Source organism: Giraffa tippelskirchi, chromosome 8 (genome assembly GCF_054371585.1).
Source record: "Giraffa tippelskirchi isolate mGirTip1 chromosome 8, T2T-mGirTip1v1.2.pri, whole genome shotgun sequence".
Classification (NCBI taxonomy): Eukaryota; Metazoa; Chordata; class Mammalia; order Artiodactyla; family Giraffidae; genus Giraffa; species Giraffa tippelskirchi.
In genome coordinates, this window is record NC_137282.1 from 146680827 (window position 1) to 146702626 (window position 21800).

General features: G+C 42.2%; 1 protein-coding gene across 10 annotated transcripts in view; it reads left to right on the top strand.

Annotated features, from left to right (window-relative positions):
• The window catches only part of GPLD1 (glycosylphosphatidylinositol specific phospholipase D1), an 89413-nt gene that overhangs the window by 27723 nt on the left and 39890 nt on the right, over positions 1-21800 (top strand). For 3 of the 10 annotated variants that reach the window (XM_081522190.1, XM_081522194.1, XM_081522188.1), the window contains exons 1-5: positions 65-212; positions 6683-6927; positions 7404-7486; positions 9986-10041; positions 20810-20888. In XM_081522190.1, coding sequence (XP_081378316.1) covers positions 6890-6927; positions 7404-7486; positions 9986-10041; positions 20810-20888 — 256 coding nt within the window. In that variant the 5' untranslated portion in view covers positions 65-212; positions 6683-6889. Of the gene's footprint in view, positions 213-1132; positions 1403-2536; positions 2711-6682; positions 6928-7179; positions 7487-9985; positions 10042-20809; positions 20889-21800 lie in introns of all 10 variants that reach the window. The other 7 variants (XM_081522192.1, XM_081522186.1, XM_081522193.1 and 4 more) reach the window with 5 other exon arrangements.

Genomic DNA, 21800 nt, shown 5'->3' on the forward strand with positions numbered 1-21800 from the left:
TGGGGACCCAGGCTGCGGCGGGGGCGCGCCGGACGGCGGGGACGCGGAGCAGCGCCCTCTCCCCGCGCCCTTCGCCCGGCACAGCCACGACCTCTAGACCCTGATTGACCGAGAGCGCCCGCAGGCTTGGCTTCCTGCGCGTCCTGGGAAGGATCGCGGATGGGAATGGGAAAGCTCGCTGGTAGAGGCGCCTGCGGACCCGCGTCAGCTTTGTAACTATTCCTTAGCCCCTCCGCCGCTCCCTCTCCCCACCAATTCCTCAACCAGCTTTTCCCGCCGCTGGAATTAGTGCTTGGTCCATGGATGTGCCGATGTCAGCCCTAGTTTCTTAGGACGTGATCAGGATGCTTCACTGTCGTAGCTCCTGTGCATTTAGAATTTGGGGCAAGTGTTCTCGGAGGGGGTGCAGAGTGGCCCAACGTTCTGCTGCCTGGATGCTTGTCTATTTCTGCGTTAACTGAGAGCAGGGATGCCCTTGATATAAGCTCCTTTGGAGAGGAACAGACTGGGATCAAACTCAGAATCTCTTGTTGACAAGCCGTGTGAGCTTCCACAAGTCCTTTAACCTGGGTCCGCTGCTTTGCAGGATGGAATAATAACCTGCCCCATAGGTTTGTTATGAGAGAAGGTATAAGGCTCGGTACAGTTGCTACATTAAATTCAGCTCAGTATTAAAATCCATGCTAGCTAACCTGGGTCAAACAACTAATGAGATTAAAGTGTCCAGTAAAAAAAAAAAAAAAAAAGGCACAATTTGAGAGTTTCTAGTTAAGTTTTATTTGGGGCAAAATGAGGACTGCAGCCTGGGAGGCAGCACCTCAGATAACTCTAAGAGATGCTCCAAAGTGCCAGTGGGGGGAGGTCAGTATATAAGATTTTGGCTAAGGGGGGAGTTCAAAAGAATTAAACACTCATTTTACAAAAGGTTTTCTGCTAGTTGGGCTTCCCTTGTGGCTCAGCCGGTAAAGAATCTGCCTGCAGTGCAGGAGACCTGGGTTCGATCCCTAGGTTGGGAAGATCCCCTGGAGAAGGGAAAGGCTACCCAGTCGAGCATTTTGGCCTAGAGAGTCCAGGGAGTCAAAAGAGTTGGACACAATTGAGTGCCTTTGACTTTCACTTTTCTGCTTGTCAGGAGGCTCTGATGTCACCATGAAGAGATTTAGTGCTTTTAGTGCCTTTCTAGATATGAGGAGGTGCAAGTATTGGAATCATGAAATCAGTTCCTGAAAATATCCAGCTGTCTAAAGGCTTGTCCCACCAGATTCCCTGGAGCACAGAGTGCCTCACTCCACCCTGACTTCCCTCAGGGAGGGTTGAAGATCAACCGCTGTAGCACCAGGGGATTCAATCTCCGCAGAGGCAGATGGCAAAAGCCCTTGTTCGGTCGCTGACAATGCTCTTGGCAAGTACCAATTTGTAGTTGACAAAAGTTAGGCCACCAGTGAGTCAACAGGACCCTTTTGTCAAAATCAAGCAACCAAGTATGATCACAATTAGACTTTGCCTAAAACTCTGGAAGTAGCAAGGAAGCCTCAACTTTGATGAGGATATAAATAGCAAGCCTATACTCAGAGTCTGGGTTCAAATGAAACCTAACTCTCCAAGTTGATTTAGGATCACTAGTCCCCTCGAACTCCCTGTATTTCTACTAAGTGGAGAGGCTCTTGCTAGCTTTGGTAGAGCCTGTGGTGTTTCACAGAAAGTTTTCACTTCTGTCTCAGGTTCAAAGGATTTGTTAACAAAATAAGCCATTTGTTATGTAAAAACAAATAATACCAATATTTATTAGAGAATTATCCAGCTTACTTTCAATATACTAACATTAAAAAAGAAATAGAAACAGCAGAGGATCCATCACCAAATTGGGTTTTGACCAACATCCAGACTTAGCGCTGGGAAGTCCCATGACACAGCTCATCTGGAGTCCCAATTGGGAAAATGTCCCAGGAAGCGAGCCTGCTCCGTGGGTGAAAAATTATAGTTCAGTAGTTGCTCAGTCATATCTGACTTTTTGCAACCGCATGGACTGCAAACTGCCAGGCTTCCCTGTCCTTCACCACTCCTGGAGCTTGCTCAAACTTGTGTCCATTGAGTCGGTGATGCTATCCAAGCATCTCATCCTCTGTGGTCCCCTTCTCCTCCTCTCTTCAGTCTTTCCCAGCATCAGGATCTTTTCCAATAAGTTGACTGTTTGTATCAGGTGGCCAAGGTATTGGAGCTTTAGCATCAATCTTTCCAATGAATATTCAAGGCTGGTTTTCTTTAGGATTGAATGGTTTAATCTCCTTGCTGTCCATGGGACTCTCAAGAATCTTCTCCAACACCACAGGTCCAAGGCATCAGTTCTTCAGTGCTCAGCCTTCTTTTTGGTCCACCTCTCACATCCATAAGTGACTAGTGGAAAAACCATATCTTTGACTATTCAGACCTTTGTTGGCAATGTCTCTGCTTTTTAATGTGCTGTCTAGGTTTGTCATAGCTTTTCTTCCAAGGAGCAAGTGTCTTAATTTCATTAAATTTCTTTTTAATTTCACAGTTCAGGGCTCCTGCTTATAATCCCAGGACATAAACTGATATCATCATCAATCTGTGAGCAAATTGCAGCTCTGATTTCATGTTAAGACTGTTTGTTTAGTCCGGTAAAACTTGGAATTTTGTAAGCCTGGGGCTTGGTTGGCCTGATGCCCTCCAGGGGTTCAGCAGGCTCAAGGTAGGTCCCCTATCTTAGGTATGGGGCTTATCTATCCAATCTTGCACTCAGAGTCAAGGTAGTGTCCAGGCAGGTTAGAAGCAAGGTCAGAACCCTGCCCTGCTTTTTCTCTGAAACCTAAACAAGACTATTTACTTCCCTAACAGTCGGCTCGTCTAGATTTTTTTTTTTTTTTGCAAAAGGCCAAGGTTGTACTTTATATTTTGACTTTGGTTTTTGCTGAGTCACTGTCATTCAGTCTTGAGTCAGTCACATTCGTAGCAGAAATGGGAATAGCATTGGGTTCCCTGGTGGCTCAGATGGTAAAAAAATCCGCCTATAATGAGGGAGACCTTGGTTCAGTCCCTGGGTTGGGAAGATCTCCTGGAGAAGGGAACGGCTACCCACTGCAGTATTCTGGCCTGGAGAATTTCATGGACAGAGGAGCCTGAAGGGCTACAGTCCATGGGGTTGCGAAGAGTTGGGCACGACTGAGCTACTTGCACTTTCAAACAGAGTCTAATCTTTCGTGTATTCTATTGAAGGAATTGTGGGTGAGAGGCAGTGCTGAGTTTGAGTAGGCTCCGGGAGTTGGTGATGGACAGGGAAGCCTGGTGTGCTGCAGTCCGTGGAGCTACAGAGAATCGGACGCGACTGAGCGACTGAACTGGGTATCGCATTCTGGACTGGGGAACTGGTGTGTTTCCATCTCTTGCCTGCAGAGGGAGCTCTATGGATGATTTCTAAGGTTTGGGGCAATCTGTTGTTCAGCAAACTAAGGCCCAGAATGATGAAGTCGGCTGTGTTGCTTCTTTTGATCCGAAATTACTCTTATTTTTCCAAAGTTCTATTCCAAACGGTGCCCACTCTGCCTAGGGCCCATAGTATTTTTATGGGAACACAAAAATGTTTCCCTTCTTATAAAGTCAGACTTAAAAAATAAGATTTTACTTTAAGTATTAATATATTAACCTTGATACCAATGCAGATGTAAAATGTGATTTTTTTTTTTAAAGAAAAATGTTTATTCTTATGAAAGAGGAGGCCCCCACCAAGGTAAAAGTGCCAAGGGCCTAGGAAATTCACCATGTCCCTTGCCTGACCCCCCACTATTCTGTGCTCTTTGCAAACTCCCATTCAGAGCAGGAACGATTCCCTCCTGACTCCCATCTTGCTTCTAGGCTGCGCTGACGCCTCCCAGAGCTGGCCAGGTGTGTTCACCGGGGCTTGAAAGGCTAAGACCACCTGGTGACAGGGACCTTTCTTCCTTTCCCCTGTCCTGAGCACCTCCACCTCCTAGTTTTTATCTTTCCCCATCCTCTCTCCCGTTCACTCTAAGGGCACTGTGATGACAGCAGCGTACTAGAATGTGTAGATGTAAGCTGAAAGCATCTGCTTTATCTCAAACGTTTCTGGACCTTGAAATTGTGTTTCATGTATCTACACAAGGAGATCCAGCTTCACTTTAAATGCCCTACCCAGTGTTGGATTTATACACAAATCTATATTGTTATTAAAAATGTATTGCTATACATCTTGAGTGTAAAATTGTTTTTCTTATTTTTGAATTCAATAAGGAATATGGTTACACACTAGAAGTCTTTTAGGGGAGAGAGGGGCATGCTGTGGGGCTTGTGGGATTTTAGTTCCTGACCAGGGATCGAGCTGGACCCCAACAGTGAAAGCACTGGTCCCAACCACCGGATCACCAGGGAATTCCCTGGTGAGCTTTTGAACGATGATGTTGTTGTTTAGTTGCTAAACAAATTCTTTTGAACGATGATGTTGTTGTTTAGTTGCTAACTCGTGTCCGACTCTTTGCCACCTTATGGACTGTAGGCCGCCAGGCTCCTCTGCCCATGGGATTTCCCAGGCAAAAAACACTGGAGTGGGTTGCCATGTCCTTTTCCAGGGGATCTTCCTGCCTGAGGGTTAGAACCAGCATCTTCTGCGTTGGCAGGTAGATTCTTTACCACTGAGCCCCTGGGGAAGCCGATGTGTATTGAACACTTACTGTGTACCAGTCTCTATTCTAAGTATGTTACTGTATTTAATCATCTGATCTTCATGACGACCCTTTGTGGTGGGCAGTATTATTATTACCATTTTTTTATGGATAATTTTATAAGGAAACTGAGACAAATAAACTTTTAGTAACTTTGCCCAATGTCACCTCAATAGAAGGCAGTAGAACAAGGACCCAAGTGAAACCCAAAGCCTTGTGCTCAAGCTTATACTTCCTGCCCCCATTCCTTAATGGACCTGCTTGTTTACTTCTCAACTTGCATCTCTATTTATAGAAAAGCTCTGAATGGTAGACTCATGCTCCCTGTTTTATGACAAAGCCGCCTGTATTAGGAAAGAGGGCAGGGGGTGGAAAGAGAAATAATTCCATACACATTTGTCAGATAGTTTTCTTAATATTGCAAGCTGTATTTTAACTTTCCTTTAAAAGTCGTATTTTTGTTTTCATGGTTACAAAGGTAATACAAACTTCACAAAAGCTCAAGCAGTATTGTCCTGTAAAGGCCCTATCTCATAACCGTCACACTAGACTGCCTAAGCAAGTAATTACCTCTTGTTCTGTTGCATACATAAAATTAAGTCATTCTGAACCGTAAACACAAAAATTATATGTAATGAGAAACTCAGGATTAGTATTGCTTAGTTACGGATCCCTGAACCCGTTTCTTTCTCTGGAGCTTTGTGGATGGGTTTGTTTTATTAAATCTGATTAGACATCGTTTTCAGGCAGTGCTTCATCTTCCCAGTTGACCCTTTGCAGCCCTCTTACTTTGTCATTCACTGAATACTCCTGGGTCTTTTGGGCTTGTGAAGTGAAGTTGCTCAGTCGTGTCCAACTCTTTTCGACCCCATGGACTGTAGCCCGCCAGGCTCCTCTGTCCATGGGATTTTCCAAGCAAGAATCCTGTAGTGGGTTGCCATTTCCTTCTCCAGGGGATCTTCCTGAGCCAGGGATCTAACCCAGGTCTCCTGCACTGCAGGCAGACTCTTTATCGTCTGAGCCACCAGGGAAAGTTCTTCTGGGCTTACCAGAGCCCTAAATTGTAATCACCACCCCCTCACATGCAGGCTTTAGAAAACTCGGAATGAGGAGGGAGCAAATTCCACGGACTCTGGTGGCCAGAAGGCCCCAGCAGCCTGCACGCATCGTGTGGCTGGTGGGGACGGGGGAACGTGGGGAGAGTACCTCTGGCTGGGGGCGGAGACCTGCTGGGTCCTCAGCTCCAGCTGATTGTCCTCGCACATGGGGGCGTCAGTTCATGAGGCCAGTTCTTTGTTTTTTAAAAGCAGCTAGAAATCAGGTTTTTTTGTTTGTGTTTTAGGGGTTGTGCTGCACAGCTTTGGGGATCTTAGTTCCCGCACCAGGAATTGAACCCGGGGTCCTCAGCTAGTGAAAGCACAGAGTCCTAGCCAGTGGACCAGCAGCGAATTCCCAGAAATCTAGATTTCTATGCAGATTTTTCCTTTAAAAAAAAAAGCTGGCCTAAGTTTATAAAACAGTGCATTTGCCGAACAAAACACTCAGTTTATGGCCTCTGACCTACAGTCAGGAGCAGCGGGGCCTCGTGCTGTCGGGATTGGGGAAGAGCTGTTAGCATTGCTTTCCTTGGGGCTTTGCAGGAGCAAAGGAAACTTGGCTGACGCCTGAGGGTCTCAGACCATCCCGTCTTCTCTTCTCTTCCATTTGGCTAACCTGAGAATGAACCCTGTGTCCTCCCCCTCTTTCAAAATCAACTTTCCTGCTTCTAATGTTATGCGTCATTCGAGCTTTAAGATCACCATCATTTCTACAAAGAGTTACACCTAAGTTTTCCCATGGATTAAGTGTAGTAGATTGCATACTTGTGTGTCAGGTGTATTCTGAACCTCGCATTTTCTGAATCCTCCTTTCTTGGTCGGAAATCTGTCTCTCCCCACTCACATTCCCCTCTCTCCTGCTGAAAGTGTTATCAGCATCTTTGCTTTCAGGAATCTGACCAGGCAGCAGGTTCTGGATAAGCGCTATAAGAACAGCCTGGGAGAACGAGACCAGGAGTAGTTGCTGTTGTGTAATCCCATGCAAGTGTCATTATCGGTTGCCAAATACTGAAAGAGAAGCCGGTTCCAACTGATCATCATAAAAGCTTTCCCAGCACTTGTGGATGCAGAGGCTGAGGAAGCAGGGCAACCAGATGTATGCATGGAAAGATGCAAGAGAAATCGACTCTTGTGAGGTGAGGTGGTCCGATATATGGATTATCGATACAATCAATATCTTTTAAAGATAAAGGTTATCAATATCTTTTTTTTTTTTTTAAAGAAAGCAAAGAATATTTGGAGACAACTTTGCTTGCATCTCCATCCAAATGTCATGTTAAAAAGAAATCCAGGAGAAACCAGAGTCAGAAGATGGGAATGCTCCTACCGGAAGGCATTGAGATTTCAGTTTATCCCTTTTTTTTTTGCTTCTCCCTTTCCTCTCCCAGATGGAGTTTGTTTGCTGTCCTGGTGAAGTTAAACAGTAGTTAAACAGTTGACTTCACTGGGAAATGATATTATTTTGAAATGAGGCAGAGTTTCTTCTGTCAGTGACCTGGTTAGAGGGAGAGCAGCTGGTCTGGGCCAGGCTTTTAGACTCCGTGCTGCCACAGCTCTGAGCACTTCTCGTCACCATAGGAGCGGGGAGTAATGAGAGCATGTCTGCTTCCAGATTCTGGTCAGGACTGCTGATGGTGCTGGGCTTCCTCTGCCCTAGAAGTTCACCATGTGGCGTTTCGACACACATAGAAATAGGTAAGTGCCAGCCTCTTGTCATGGTATGAAGGACAGTGTATCTGTCAGAAACGTTAAGAAGGGGATTTAAAATCTATCCCATGTGAGTTCCCCTGCTGCCCTGAGCCATGCAGCAGCCAAGAGGAGAAAGCCCAGGCTGGAGTTATCCAGGGTTGGGGACTGACTGTCAGAGTGAAGTCCATGGAGGAGCAGGAAGGTGCTTTGATCACTGGGTCTCGGGCTGTTTCTCTGCATGGAAATAGGAACTGGATAAACTTGGGTGGGGGCTGGGGGTGGGGTCCCATGAAGCAAAAGAAGTATTAGAATGGGAGAAGAGAAAAATGGGTGTAATATGTAGGAGTGAGGAATCTATTTTTGTTTTTACATTTCCAAGTATACGTGAAGGACCGCATGTAGCCACAGGACTGGGTCCCCTGAGTCAAACGGCTTTAAAGATGGTTGGCTTCAGGGAGAGCAAGGAAGCAGGGGAATTTGAATGGTCCCTGGTATTAGAGATGCCCAGAATGATGGCAGGATTTGGGAAGCCCAGGGATACAATAAGCTGGTGCCTGTGAGCTCAGGGGCAAAGGCTGAGTGATCTGGGTAGAGGTAGATGGTAGCACAAAAGGTCGGTTCTTGGATGAAATGTATTCGTAATGTTTTTTTTCACTCTTTAGATAAGAACAGTAACAATGTTTTAGTTATGCTACCTCTAGAAGGTTCAAAGCAGAACAAGATTATGAATGAAAAATGAAAATTTGGGATAAGGGCAGGGAGGCTTAAGAGGGAGGGGATATATGCATACTTATGGCTGACTCACATTGTTGTACAGCAGAAACTAACACAACATTGTAAAGAATTATCCCCCAATTAAAAAAAAATGAAAATTTATCAGTACAAAACAGAATATTGAGCTCTGCTGGGCAAGAACTGTATGATCACAGAATTATGATTTGAAGGAATACTAGAGGTCACTGAGTACAGTTCCTTTCTTTTACAACAGAGGAAATTGATTGCAGAGTTTTCACAGCTAACTTGTTAGTGACCTAGTCTAGAACTACATATCCTAACAGCTGATCGAGTGTTCTTTCATGAAACATCTATGCTAAAATGTGAGTCATTTAACATCTAAAATATTAGATGTTAGAGTCAGGAGACAGTGGAAAAGGGAATCAGGTGTAGGTTTTAATACCAGCTCTGCTATAAACTACATGAGTGGCTCTGGGCAACTCACTTTCTCTTTCTCTTTTGCAAAATGAGGGGGCTGAACTTCTCAATGAATTCTAAATTATCTTGCACATCTAAGTTCTGTGAAACTGAAACTGCTAAAAACTCTAGCAGTGGGCCCAAGAGGAACAAATGTAGGTGGGAATATTCAACTTTTTAATCTTTAGAGTTAAAAAATTAATAAGACAGATGAAATCTCAAAACTTTTAAAATTTGGATAATTGCTTGCCTTTCTTCAGTAGGTGCCAAACAAGGGTCCTAATAATTAATATGTTAATATAAATATAACATGTTTATGTGGACATGATTGAAGGCAATTCCAAATATGCACAGATTGTGAGGATTCTTATACAAAGAGATTAAAACTTCGATAATTATTTGCCAGTAACTTACATGATTTCATAAATATCTTGGCTTTTGTTTTCACTTCTTATATAAGGTCTGTGTGGATGGTTGACATTTATGTGAGTTAATTAGAATTGGCCTCCTTCATTGGTTTCAGTCTGTAAACCTCTATAATCTTATATACATGTTATTTCTGTCTGCTATGACCTTGTCTCTTTATGATATAAATGCTTATAATATGGTAGTGGCTAGATTTTTGTTGTATGAATTAAAACATTGGATGTGACTTCCAATAGAAATAAGGTGTCACCTTTGACTGTCTCTTCACAAGGAGTGTTCCTGTTATTGATACTGAGAAGATTGAGGGTGTGGGTGTGCATATTGTATGGGTGTGGGTGTGTGGGTGGAGCACGTGGCTTTTTGAGACTTTTTTCTCCTTCTAAAGTAGTCCAATGATGAGAAAACATTTATGCATCATTGTTTCAGCCCATGGTTTAGACCCTGTATTGTACAGATAAACTTGGTTTGTCTATCCCAGTGGGTTGTTGAAGCAAAATATAACTTCTCTTTGAGTTTTTGTCATGTGTTAGTCGTGAGCTCTTCACTTAGCCTTTTTTTTGTGTGTGTGATTCTCTCACCAAACCTATAAGGTGGATGTTATTTACTTAATTGTACGTAGGAGGGAACTGAAGCCTGGAGAGGTAATGTAACTAACCCAAGGTCCTAAGAGCTAGTTAAGCAGAAACTGTAATTTTGATTTGTATCATAACAATATAGTTTGAATCTAATTATTAGCTAATGAAAATTACTAGTACAAACTAAATTTTCACTTCCCACTTCCTTGACAGTTACAAGCACAAAATTATCTTTTCCTTTTAAAATGATCTTCAGGCAGTTCTGTTTTCAGTTATAGTTGGATTTAATTCATTTATATACTTACTCTTTCAGGACACAGAGCTCTGGAGTTTCTCCACCTTCAGGATGGGAGTATTAACTACAAAGAGGTAAGAAGTTTGATTTTTTTCTTTTGTTCCTTGGGCATTGGCCTTCTCTCATAGGTGACAAAGGTCCTAACAGATATTGAGATATCTAATTACAGTTAAAAAGATGAGTCATTTTTATGTCTTTATAAAATATTAATATTTGGGATTAAAATGTATATCTCCTTTAGCACTACTTGAATATATATAATAATGAAATATTTTATGTAAATTATAGTTCGAAAAACATTTGAAAGCAGTTTTTGAGAGAATTTCTTAAAATGGTACACCTTATTTCTTTTTGTAAAGAAAGGTTATACGTAAGCCACTTTTCCTCACTTCTTATCTCTCTGTGTTATGTAAAAATTGCATCATTGTGGGAAGAAGTAAGTATTGATTGAGAAGTATGCTTTGAAATTATGACTTTTCTGCCTACTGTATTCTTGGTACAACTAGCTGATGACTCACCTTTATCCATCTTCAAATTGGTTGAAACCATTCTGGCACTATACACTCTTTCTAATTCTATAGCTAAATAAAACTGTGTGACAAAGATGATTCTTACATATTACCTTTGAGAGGAGTGGTTGAATTATCTATGACTTCAGAATTGGATCAAATTATTTACCAGTGAGCATTGATAATCCAGTATCGAAAGCAGGATGATACAATAACTGAAATCTAGCATTGTTCATAAACTGCTTTTAGTCATTAGTTTCAACTTCCTTACTCACTAATTTAACAGGCCCTCTAGGGAAAAAAACAGCATTTATATTTGTCATCTTCACTCACCCTGATAGAAAGTTAGCAGGAAAGAGGAGAAGCAAGAATCTGCCTCATTCATGGTGTGAGCAATCAATCCTGAGTGTGCCCAGGGTGATTTTCTAGTAGAGGTATTCAAGCTTGTATCACTAACTTAAAGCATGTTAAATGGACACACATCCTTCCTCTCGCACTGATCCTAATCCGTCCACTGATGTCGTCACTGGAAATGGCTGGAGTGCCCTGAGAACGCACATCTCCCCCTTGCAACTCATGAAGACAGGGATTATGTTAGCTTTTTTCATGTTACCAGAAAATCTCTTTTCAAAGATTGAGGATCTGTTTCAAAGATTGAGAATACATAACTCTGTTTGTGGGCATCTTTGGAGTTTCTCTTTCTCTGTACTGAAACCTGCCCTCTGGTGAGTGCTGGACTCATTGGTCCAGTTTAGTGAAAGGATCCAGAGGAAGGCTACCCCAAGGAGGCTAGATGGATCCCACAGACTGGCGGTGCTCAGCAAGCCCTGCACATTTAGGGTCTGGGTTCTGTTGGTTCTGGGATTATCTGTTGCTGATCCATCCAGGGGTGACTGCATTTGTAATGACTTTAACTTACCATGGCTCCCCTGATAGCTCAGTTGGTAAAGAATCTACCTGCAATGCAGGAGACCACGGTTCAATTCCTGAGTCAGGAAGATCCCCTAGAGAAGGGATAGGCTACCCACTCCAGCATTCTTGGGCTTCCCTTGTGTCTCAGCTGATAAAGAATCCGCTCACAATGCGGGAGACCTGGGTCCTATCCCTGGCTTGGGAAGATCCCCTGGAGAAGGGAAAGGCTGCCCACTCCAGTATTAAGAAAGTGAAAGTTGCTCAATTGTGTCCGACTCTTTGCCACCCCATGGGCTATACAGTCCATGGAATTCTCCAGGCCAGAATACTGGAGTGGGTAGCCTTTCCCATCCCCAGGGGATCTTCCCAACCCAGGCCTGGAGAATTCCACGTATACAGTCCCTGGGGTTGCAAAGAGTTGGACACAACTGAGTGTCTTTCACTTCTAAATTACCATAATCAAGTTAATAAGAGGCTAGTGCATAAAGCTGAGAAAATCAGTTTATTAATGTATAAGAACTGTAAGAACCACACGTCCCTCGCATTGGTGGTAATTTTATTGTTGTTCAGTCGCTGAGTCGTGTCTGACTCTTTATGACCCCATGGACTGCAGCGGGCTTCCCTGTCCTTCACAATCTCCCAGAGTTTGGTGGTCATTATTGCCCTGATTTTTGTCCTTCTACAAGAATAAACAGATAAATATATAATAATTTATTAGATAAATAAATAAATGTGATGTGTTAACCAGGAAATCAGAACAATGGTGTTTGGCTGGTCTTTTCTTTCCTCTGCTCCTCCCTCACTGCCCATAGAATACGTCTGGTCTTTTCTGATCACAGAACTAATAGAAACTCATTGTAACAAAAATTTTAAAGTTACGTTATTTTGTAAACTTGCCTTTTTTGTCATTTACTATATCAAAGAGATCATATATTTGTTCATGTTCATATCAATAGAAGTCTTTAGAATAATTTTTAACAATTACATAATTCTCTGTACCATAATTTGTTTAACCAGTTCCCTATGTTACCTTTTTATTTTGAAATAATTTAAAACTGATAGAGAAGTTGAAAAAAATTAGACAAATGCTTTCTGTATGACTTTTACCTAATTCCCCCAATTGTTGATAACTTATCCTATTTGCCTTCTGAGCCGATGTATGCATATTGATTTTCCCCTGAGCCATTTGAGAGTTAATTGCTGACCTGGTTGTCATTACCCTTCAATGCACCCTTGTGTACAGTAATTTCATTTACCCTTAGGGGATACGTCCCAAGACCGTCAGTGGATGCCTGCAACTGTGGATAGTTCAGCTCAGTTCAGTCCCTCAGTCGTGTCTGACTCTTTGCGACCCCATGGGTTGAAGCATGCCAGGCCTCCCTGTCCATCACCAGCTCCCAGAGTTTACCCAAACTCTTGTCCATTGAGTCGGTGATGCCATCCAACCATCTCATCCTCTCTCGTCCCCTTCTCCTCCTGCCCTCAATCTTTCCCAGAATCAGGGTCTTCAAATGAGCCAGCTCTTTGCATCAGGTGACCAAAGTATTGGAGTTTCAGATTCAACATCAGTCCTTCCAATGAACACTCAGGACTGATCTCCTTTAGGATGGACTAGTTGGATCTCTTTGCTGTCCAAGGGACTCTCAAGAGTCTTCTCCAACACCACAGTTCAAAAGCATCAGTTCTTCGGTGCTCAGCTTTCTATATAGTCCACCTCTCACATCCATACATGACTACTGGAAAAGTACTGAACCTCATATATACTGAATTTTCCTACACATACGTACATACTTATAAAGCTTAATTTATGAATTAGGCACAGTAAGAGAAAAAACAGTGACTAAAAATAGAACAGTTATAACAATATAGGTAATAAAAATTATGTAACTGTGGTCTTCCTATCAAAATATCTTGCTGAACAAATTTATTGTCTTTTCCATTTTATCTAAGCATTTAATTGTATCCTGTGGCTGTAACTTTTGCAGTTTGAGGTGCTGCAGCAATACTAGCACAAATTTCCTTTTCCTTCACAATTTCATAGCTAGAATATTTCTTTCCTTATGAAGTCTACAGCGTTCACCTTTTCACTTAGAGAAAGCCCTTTACGGCTTCTCTTTGGTATGTCCAAATTGCCAGCACCACCCCTCTTGAGCTTTGGGGCCATTACTGAGTAAGGTAAGATCTGCGCGAACACAAGCACTGTACTACCTAGATTGCAGGTCTGATAATGGAGACTAACGGGCAGGATATAGTGGACAAAGGGATGATTCACGTTCCGGGCGGATAGAGCAGGATGGTGCGAGATTTCATCATGATACTCAGAATGGTGCCCAGTTTAAAAATTCAGTTCAGTTCAGTTCAGTCGCTCAGTCGTGTCTGACTCTCTGTGACCCCATGAATTGCAGCACGCCAGGCCTCTCTGTCCATCACCAACTCCCGGAGTCTACCCAAACCCATGTTCATCGAGTCGGTGATGCCATCCAACCATCTCATCCTCTGTCGTCCCCTTCTCCTCCCGCCCCCAATCCTACCCAGCATTAGGGTCTTTTCCAATGAGTCAACCCTTCGCATGAGGTGGCCAAAGTATTGGAGCTTCAGCTTCAACATCAGACCTTCCAATGAACACCCAGGATTGATCTCTTTTAGGATGGATTGATTGGATCTCCTTGCAGTCCAAGAAACTCTCAAGAGTCTTCTCTAACACCACAGTTCAAAAGCATCAATTCTGCGGCGCTCAGCTTTCTTCACCGTCCAACTCTCACATCCATACATGACCACTGGAAAAACCATAGTCTTGACTAGACGGACTTTTGTTGGCAAAGTAATGTCTCTGCTTTTAAACATGCTATCTAGGTTGGCCATAACCTTCCTTCCAAGGAGTAAGCGTCTTTTAATTTCATGGCTGCAGTCACCATCAGCAGTGATTCTGGAGCCCAAAAAAGTAAAGTCTGACACTGTTTCCACTGTTTCCCCATCTATTTCCCATGGAGTGATGGGACCAGATGCCATGATCTTAGTTTTCTGAACGTTGAGCTTTAAGCCAACTTTTTCACTCTCCTCCTTAGGAATTGCTTATTTCTGGAACTTTCCATGTGGTATTTTAAAATGTTTATTTTTGGCTGTGCTGAGACTGCACTGTTGCACGCAGGCTTTCTCTACCTGTGAGGAATGGGGGCTACTCTCTTCTTGTGGCGCACAGGCTTCTCACTGCAGTGGCTTCTCTTGTTGTGGGGCACGGTTTTTAAGCTCGTGGGCTTAGCAGTTGTGGCTCAGAGAGCTGGCTTAGTAGTTGTGGCACACAGGCTTAGTTGCTCCATGGCATGTGGGATCTTCCTGGACCAGGGATCAAACCGAGTGTCTCTGCATTGCAAGGCAGATTCTTAACCCCTGGACCACCAGGGAAGTCCTGTTTAATGTTTTTGAATGTGGGTAACTGAAACCAAGGAAAGCAAAACCATGGATAAGGAGAGACTATGTTTCCTAAAAACAATGACTATATATGTATGTGTGTGTGTGTGTGTGTGAATGTGTGAATACACATGCTACTATATGCATCCATATAACTACAGTATAATAATAATAATTACAATCAGGAAATCACCTTTGAAATAACACTATCACCCAATCCCAGGCTCTTACAAATTTCAACAGTTGACTCAATATACTTTTTGGTTCCTGGACTGATACAGAAGCATGTGTTTAGCTGTTGGTTCCCTCTGAGCTCCTCCAACCTGGAAGAGTTCCTCAGGTCTACCTTGTCTTGATTGTCCTCAGTAGTTTGAAAAAGTACAATCCAGTAACTCTGTAGAATGCACCTTCATTTGGTTTTGTTTGATGTTTCCTCATAATTAGATTCTCCTGCAGGTTATTTTTGGGCAGAAATACTACAGACCACTCTTCTCATTGTGTTTTAGCAGAAGGCCCATAATGTCAACTTGAACCATTTCTGGTGGTGTTAAGTTTTATTTCAGCTGTTGTATTTTTCATTCAGTTCTTTATGTCTTCTATTTGAGAGAACATTTTTTTCTTCTTTTTGTTTCAAGTGTGTTTGTTCACTGAAGCATTTTTCTGAGGGTTGCTATCAAATATTTGTCAGATAATTCAAGAATTCCTGACATCTCTTTGTGGGCATCTGATGATTGTCTTTTTTCATTCCTTTTGACAGCTTTCTAGTTCTTGGTATGACGAGTCATCTTTGATTGTAGCCTGGGTATTTTAGGTATTAGGTTATGAGACTCTGGATCTTCTTTAAACTTCCTGTTCTGGTTGTCTTCCTCTGATACCACTCAGGTAGTGGAAGGGGTCAGGGGACACTCCCTCCTAACTGCCAACGGGGGTTCGAATTGAAGGTTCCTCACTGGGCCTCTCTTGATGCCTGCCTGGCCAGGATGAGTAGGAGTGCCTGACGGCTGCTCCTCACCATGGTCTTTACTGATGTCAGAAGGCAGAGGTGGCCTCTCACCTGGGTGGAGGTGGATGTCCTGATCTCCCCTGGGCCTCATCTTATACTGCCCCCCTCCCCACAGCAGGGAAGAGGAGAGATTCCTTGTTCCAGTTGGGATTGGATATCCAGGCTCTCCTCATGGTCTCACTGATACCATAGGGTAGGGGACAGGATGGCAAGGTTGAAAGTCCTGACTCTCTCCTTAGCCCTCTCGCTGATACCACCACAGTGGGGGAGCCAGGGCACCTCATCGCAGCCTGCTGAGGGGTCAAGCCGAGGCTCCCCACGAGACCTTAGCTAGTGGTGAGGAAGCGTGGGGCCGTGTGTTTTTCTTTGGTGTTTGTCTAGAGCAGAGAGGTTACTGTGTAGAAGTTCTGTCTTGCTAGGCTGTCCCATGCCTGGTTTTGTGGCCTGAGAGTTGCAGGCTGTTGTTTTGTCTACACCCATTGGAGTTTCTAGGCAGCTGGCTTTTCCAATATCCAGTTTGGACTACATGAAGCAAAAAGAAAATCCACAGAACTCACCACAGTGTTACTCTTCAGCTCCTATTCAATGTGCATACTTTTCTCCACCTTTGAGTCATAAGTTATATTCTTTTTGTAGACAGTGCCCAGGGTTTCCGCCGTATTTAGCAAAAAGAACAGGGATAAGTACACCCACTCTATCTTTCTGGAAGCAGAAGTCCTATTGATGTTAATGATAATTTTGGTTAAGATGGTGTCTGCCACGTTTTTACATTGGAACGTTAATAAATATTTTCTACTTTTTAAAATAGTAAATATTTTGTAGGGAGATATATTGAGGTAATGCAAATATTCTGTTTCTCATTAAACTTTTTAGCGTCCATTGATTCTTGCCTGAAATAATTTTGATGTTTGCCAAATGTTTGAAGATAAAGAAATTTCAATGAACTACAGGAACAATTAAGGATATTAATCCTTTCTTGTGATGATTCTATCATTCCTTGTACATTTATAAATTTGCATTCTGTTATAAGGTAAAGCCTCTTCTTCCCCATTTATCTATCTGTTTATATTATATTTTCATGGATTCCTATTTTATTCAATGGTTTATATCACATTATGTGCAGTGTTTAGTTGCCCAATCATGTCTGATTCTTTGTGACCCCAAAGACTGTAGCCCACCAGGCTCCTCTGTCCGTGGGATTCTCCAGACAAGAATACTGGAGTGGGTTGCCATGCCTTCCTCCAGGGGATCTTCCCAACCCAGGGATCAAACCCAGGTCTCCCACATTGCAGGCAGATTCTTTACCATCTGAGCTACCAGGGAAGCCCTTATATCACCTTACTAATATTATTTATCTTGATACTCAAATTGTCCCAGAATTCATTTCAAGTTGGCTTTTGTGTCTGTTTAAAACCCTGAATTCACATGAAAACATCTCCAATTCCAATCCACCAGCACAGGATCTAATCTAGTCTTCTCCAGGTTTGTATCTGTAACTCCTTTCTCCAACAGTGAGAAACCTGACCTGTATTATCCGCAATACAAATTCTGGTTCTGACACGCTTGATCTCCTTGTAGGTAATCCAAGGAGCAAGTCCCTTTAGCCCTGGTACTGCTAGTTGAATCCCCTTGGCCCCGAAACAAATGAAAAACAAAACAGGGAAGACATACCGGACCAAGAAAGGATTAATATCCTTAATTGTTCCTGTAGTTCATTGAAATTTCTTTATCTTCAAATTTGGAAACAGATTCACTTTTAGAAGTCTGTTCTTATTATTTTTTCATTTTTGCCAGTATGTGATAATGGTATTTTGTTATAGATTATATTGACAAATAATTGATTTATTATTAATGAGGTTAAATATATTTTCAAGTGTTTATTGACTGTTTCTATTGCTTCTTCTATGAATTGCCTGTGTATTTTGCTCATTTTTCTTTTAGGATATTAATCTTGATGTGAAGAATGACATTTTTTTACTAAAGATAGCATCTTATTATGTGTCAAATGTTTCTCATGGTTATTTATTTTTCTCTTAAATTTGTTTCTGGTTCTTTTTACCATGCAGAGCATTAAAATTTTTGTGTAGTTAAGTGCATCAGTCTTTTCTTTCGTGGTTTCTGCCTGTATGTTTTGCTTAGAAACATCATTCCTATTCTGAGATTATACATTTATTCACTTAAAAGGTGTCTTGTTGTTTTCATGGCTCTATTTTTGACATTTAACTCTCTAATTCATCTTGTACTTAATTTTTTCATAAAGCATGATAGAGATCCAGTGACCTGTTACTGATAATGTCAATTTCAAGTCAGTGTCACATAGTTAAGTATGGATTCCCTGCAAGAATGGAGTGTGGTTGCAGTGGGGTTGTGCCAACACAATTGTCGATGACTCCATCCTTTATTCATCTCTATCATGCATTAAGTTATTATGGTTGAATCTATTTCTTTACTCTTTAGTATGATTCATTGATCTCTGTCTTTTGGTACATTTTTATATCTGAAGGATATATCCTCCTTCTGTGCTCTTTTCCCCCTAGCAGTTTTCTGACTTTTTTTCTGACACCTTTTCTTAAAATTTATTTTTAATTGGAGTATAACTGCTTTACAATGTTGTTCGTTTCTGCTCTACAACAACATGAATCAGCTATATGTATACATGTATTCTCTCCTTGAGCCTCCCTCCCACCTGACACCTTTACTTTTTAAAATTTACTTTAAAATTATTTAAAATTTGCTTTAGCATTATTTTTCCTTGTTAAACAACACTATCTCACTGGGAGATGCAGATTCAACAAGTCTTAATACATATAAAGTGACCATTACAGTGGCTGCTAAGGTAAATATTCAGCAAAGTTAATTATTATTTTAAGTGGCAAAAGTCCAACTCCAACTGTCTTTAGAAAAAAGACTTTAGGGGTTCATGTAACTGATAAGCCTGGGGCAGAGCTGGGCTAAGAGGTCTAAGTGGTACTTTCTCTCCTAGACACTGGAAGACACTGGCCATCTAGGACTCACTGTCTTAAGTTTAAAATCCCCGAAGAGTCGAAGACTTCTCTGGCAGTCCAGTGGTTAAGAATCTGTGCTGTAACTGCAGGGAGCACAGGTTCGATCCCTAGTTAGGGAACTAAGGTCCCAATTACCTTCATGGTGTGGCCAAAAATAAATAAATAAAATGGAGAAAGAGCATCATGTTAAAAACAAAAGAGTGTCTTAAAAAAAAAAAAAAGCTCTGAAGAGAAGAAAGCATCTTCTTTCTTCTTCCCACAGCTCTAGCTGAGAAGTCTTAGGGGACGTTCTAGCTGGACTAGCTTCTGTCAAGCAAACATCTCTGAGCCAAACACTGTAGTGGGAGTGGATATGCTGCCCTCGTTCCCCTGTGGTCAGTCCGCCTCACCTGCTCAGTATGGAAGTGATTCTGTCTTTAGAAGACTGGGGATGAGACACTGTTTGAAAAAGCAAAAACAAAAAGTAGGTGAGACTGTATTTCCTTCTGTTTCAAGTTGTTTGAGGTACTTCTTTGTTGTTTCTACATCTGGCCTATGTTATTAGTAAGTCCCTATTGAAAAATTTAGAAAGCTGGATTGCCAGACTTTTCCTTTGCCCACTGGGTCAGAGTTCATTTGCAGATAGTGGAAACCCCTCTGGGTTCCCATAAGAGGAAACCCCTCTTATGCTGAGAGGGGTACAAGACCATGTATTAGGGGAGTCAGTGCTGAGAAACAGAAATGGAGGAGCAGACTCTAAGCTGAGTATCTGGAAAGGACTCCCAGAACAACACAAAGAACTGGCCTGCCAGAGCCACTAAGCAGTCAGACACTGTTCCATTCACGAGCTCCATGTCCAACTGTCTCCTATGTGGTTTGGAAAGTAAGAGGCCGCCATCTTGACTGTTGGCTCCGGGACCTCATCACCTCAGCCACACTCCTTACTAGCAAAATTGATGCCCTCTTCTCTGCCTTGATCACCCGGGCCCCCTCTACTTCTGCTACGGAAAGGCCAAACACTTTTGTGCTGGCTGGGAGCAAACAAGGGAGAAGGGGCTCCTCAGTAGTGGCTGGGGGATGTAGCCTTCATTTTCTAGGCCCTAGCTTTCATCTGGATGTAGCCATAAGAGGGTTGGAATGGAATGGAGTGAGCCAGGCCACCAAGGAAGAACGCTGGGAAGAAAACCTCTACCATCGACTTATACATCATTTGGAAATGGGAAAGGGTATTTTTGTAACCCTCCAAAAGGTTCTAATTGTAACCTTTAATTTATAAAGGGTATCATCTTACTTTAAAGCACAGGTAGCAACTATAAACATAAACACAAAAATAGATATGAACTGATACATGTATATATGTATGTGTATATATGTGTGTGTGGGTGTCAGTCGCCCAGTCACGTCTGACTCTTTGTGACCCCATGGACTGTAGCCCACCAGGCTCCTTTGTCCCTGGAATTCTCCAGGCAAGAATACTGGAGTGGGTTGCCATTTCCTTCTCCAGGGGATCTTCCTGAGCCAGGGATTGAACCTGCTTCTCCTCGCATCTCCTATGCCTCCTGCATTGGCAGGCAGGTTCTTTACCACTAGCACCACCTGGGAAGCTCCAATAATATATATGTATACGTGTCTGTATTTTTCTCATTTTACTGGTTGTCAGTAGGTCATCAAAAAACTTACCACACACCAGTTCTGGGTCAGTGAAATAGTCTTGGGGAAATCTTGTTCTTCTGGGTGACAGAAGAAAAGCAAAAGATTAAATTCAAACAGGTGATTTTTTTTTCCTACTACTTAATTAGCTTGTTTGTTTTTGGTAGGAAAGAACCCGAAATTACATTTGGTAGGGTGCTGTTCAAATTATATTGACACAAGAGTTATTATAAATTATTTATGCCTGCCTTCCTTCACTTCTTCCTTCCATCACTTCTCCCCTACCATCACATCGTTCTAACTTCCCACACCTGGACCTGCTTTTCCCAGGCTGTTGACTCTTGCTCTCTAACCTCTGTATTTTCCTGCTCCCCAGCTGTTACTTAAGCACCGGGATGCATATCAGGCTGGATCCGTGTTTCCTGATGCATTTTACCCTAGCATCTGTGAGAGAGGTAAGATGAAGACTTACAGACCAGATGATGTTGCTTTTCCTTGGTTGATAGGAATAGCTCAGACTCAAAAAAAGTATCAAACAACACATTATATTTTCCACTGTTGTTGATCAATGACTTAGTTCGGTTGTGTTTTCCATTTAACCAAAACTTACTTGCTTAACGGTAGAAATTCTGAAAGCTTTACTCTAAGCGCCTTGACTTACTCTCCTGCCCCGTGGCAGAAGAGAACATTTTGAAGGAAATCAAAAGGTTTGAGTTTTTATTCCTTGTATGTTATCTGTTAGCGTGTGGCCTTGAAAAAGCCCCTTCCATGCTGAGTCTCAGTTTCCATGTCTGCAACATAATAATATCTCAATTAATTACTATTTAATAGTAATAATTAACGTGTGCCTGGCTGCTATACTGAATTGCTGTTGGCATTAACGTATGTTATTGTGTCAAGTGTTATGCAAATCCAAGATAATACTAAGTTAAATGTGCTTCAGTTATACTTTAAACAAAAGTGGTTAGGCTTTTTTTAGTTTAATAATGATCTAAAAAACTTGAGGGATCTGAACTCTGGAATTTGCTTTTGATTGCCCCTGTGACATGTGACACTCCGTGAAGAATCTGGCCCTTGAAGGTTTAGAACAGATGTCAGTTCCTGTCTTTTTCATTCACCCCTCCTGTGGGAATAAAGAGGCATATAGCACACCCCATTTAAAAATATTATAAGTTCCAATACTTGAAAGCCATCGGAATATCTGCCTTTGTCTTTTGTGCTGTTAGGGAGGCTGACTGTAATGGAAAAGATTAAAAAAAAAAAAACCCAAATCAAAACAAAACAAAACAAAACAGGGACAGCTTATTTCTTTAGCTTTAGGGTGCAGAACTTAACACTTCCAGCTTCTCTTGCAGCCCAGCTATTTC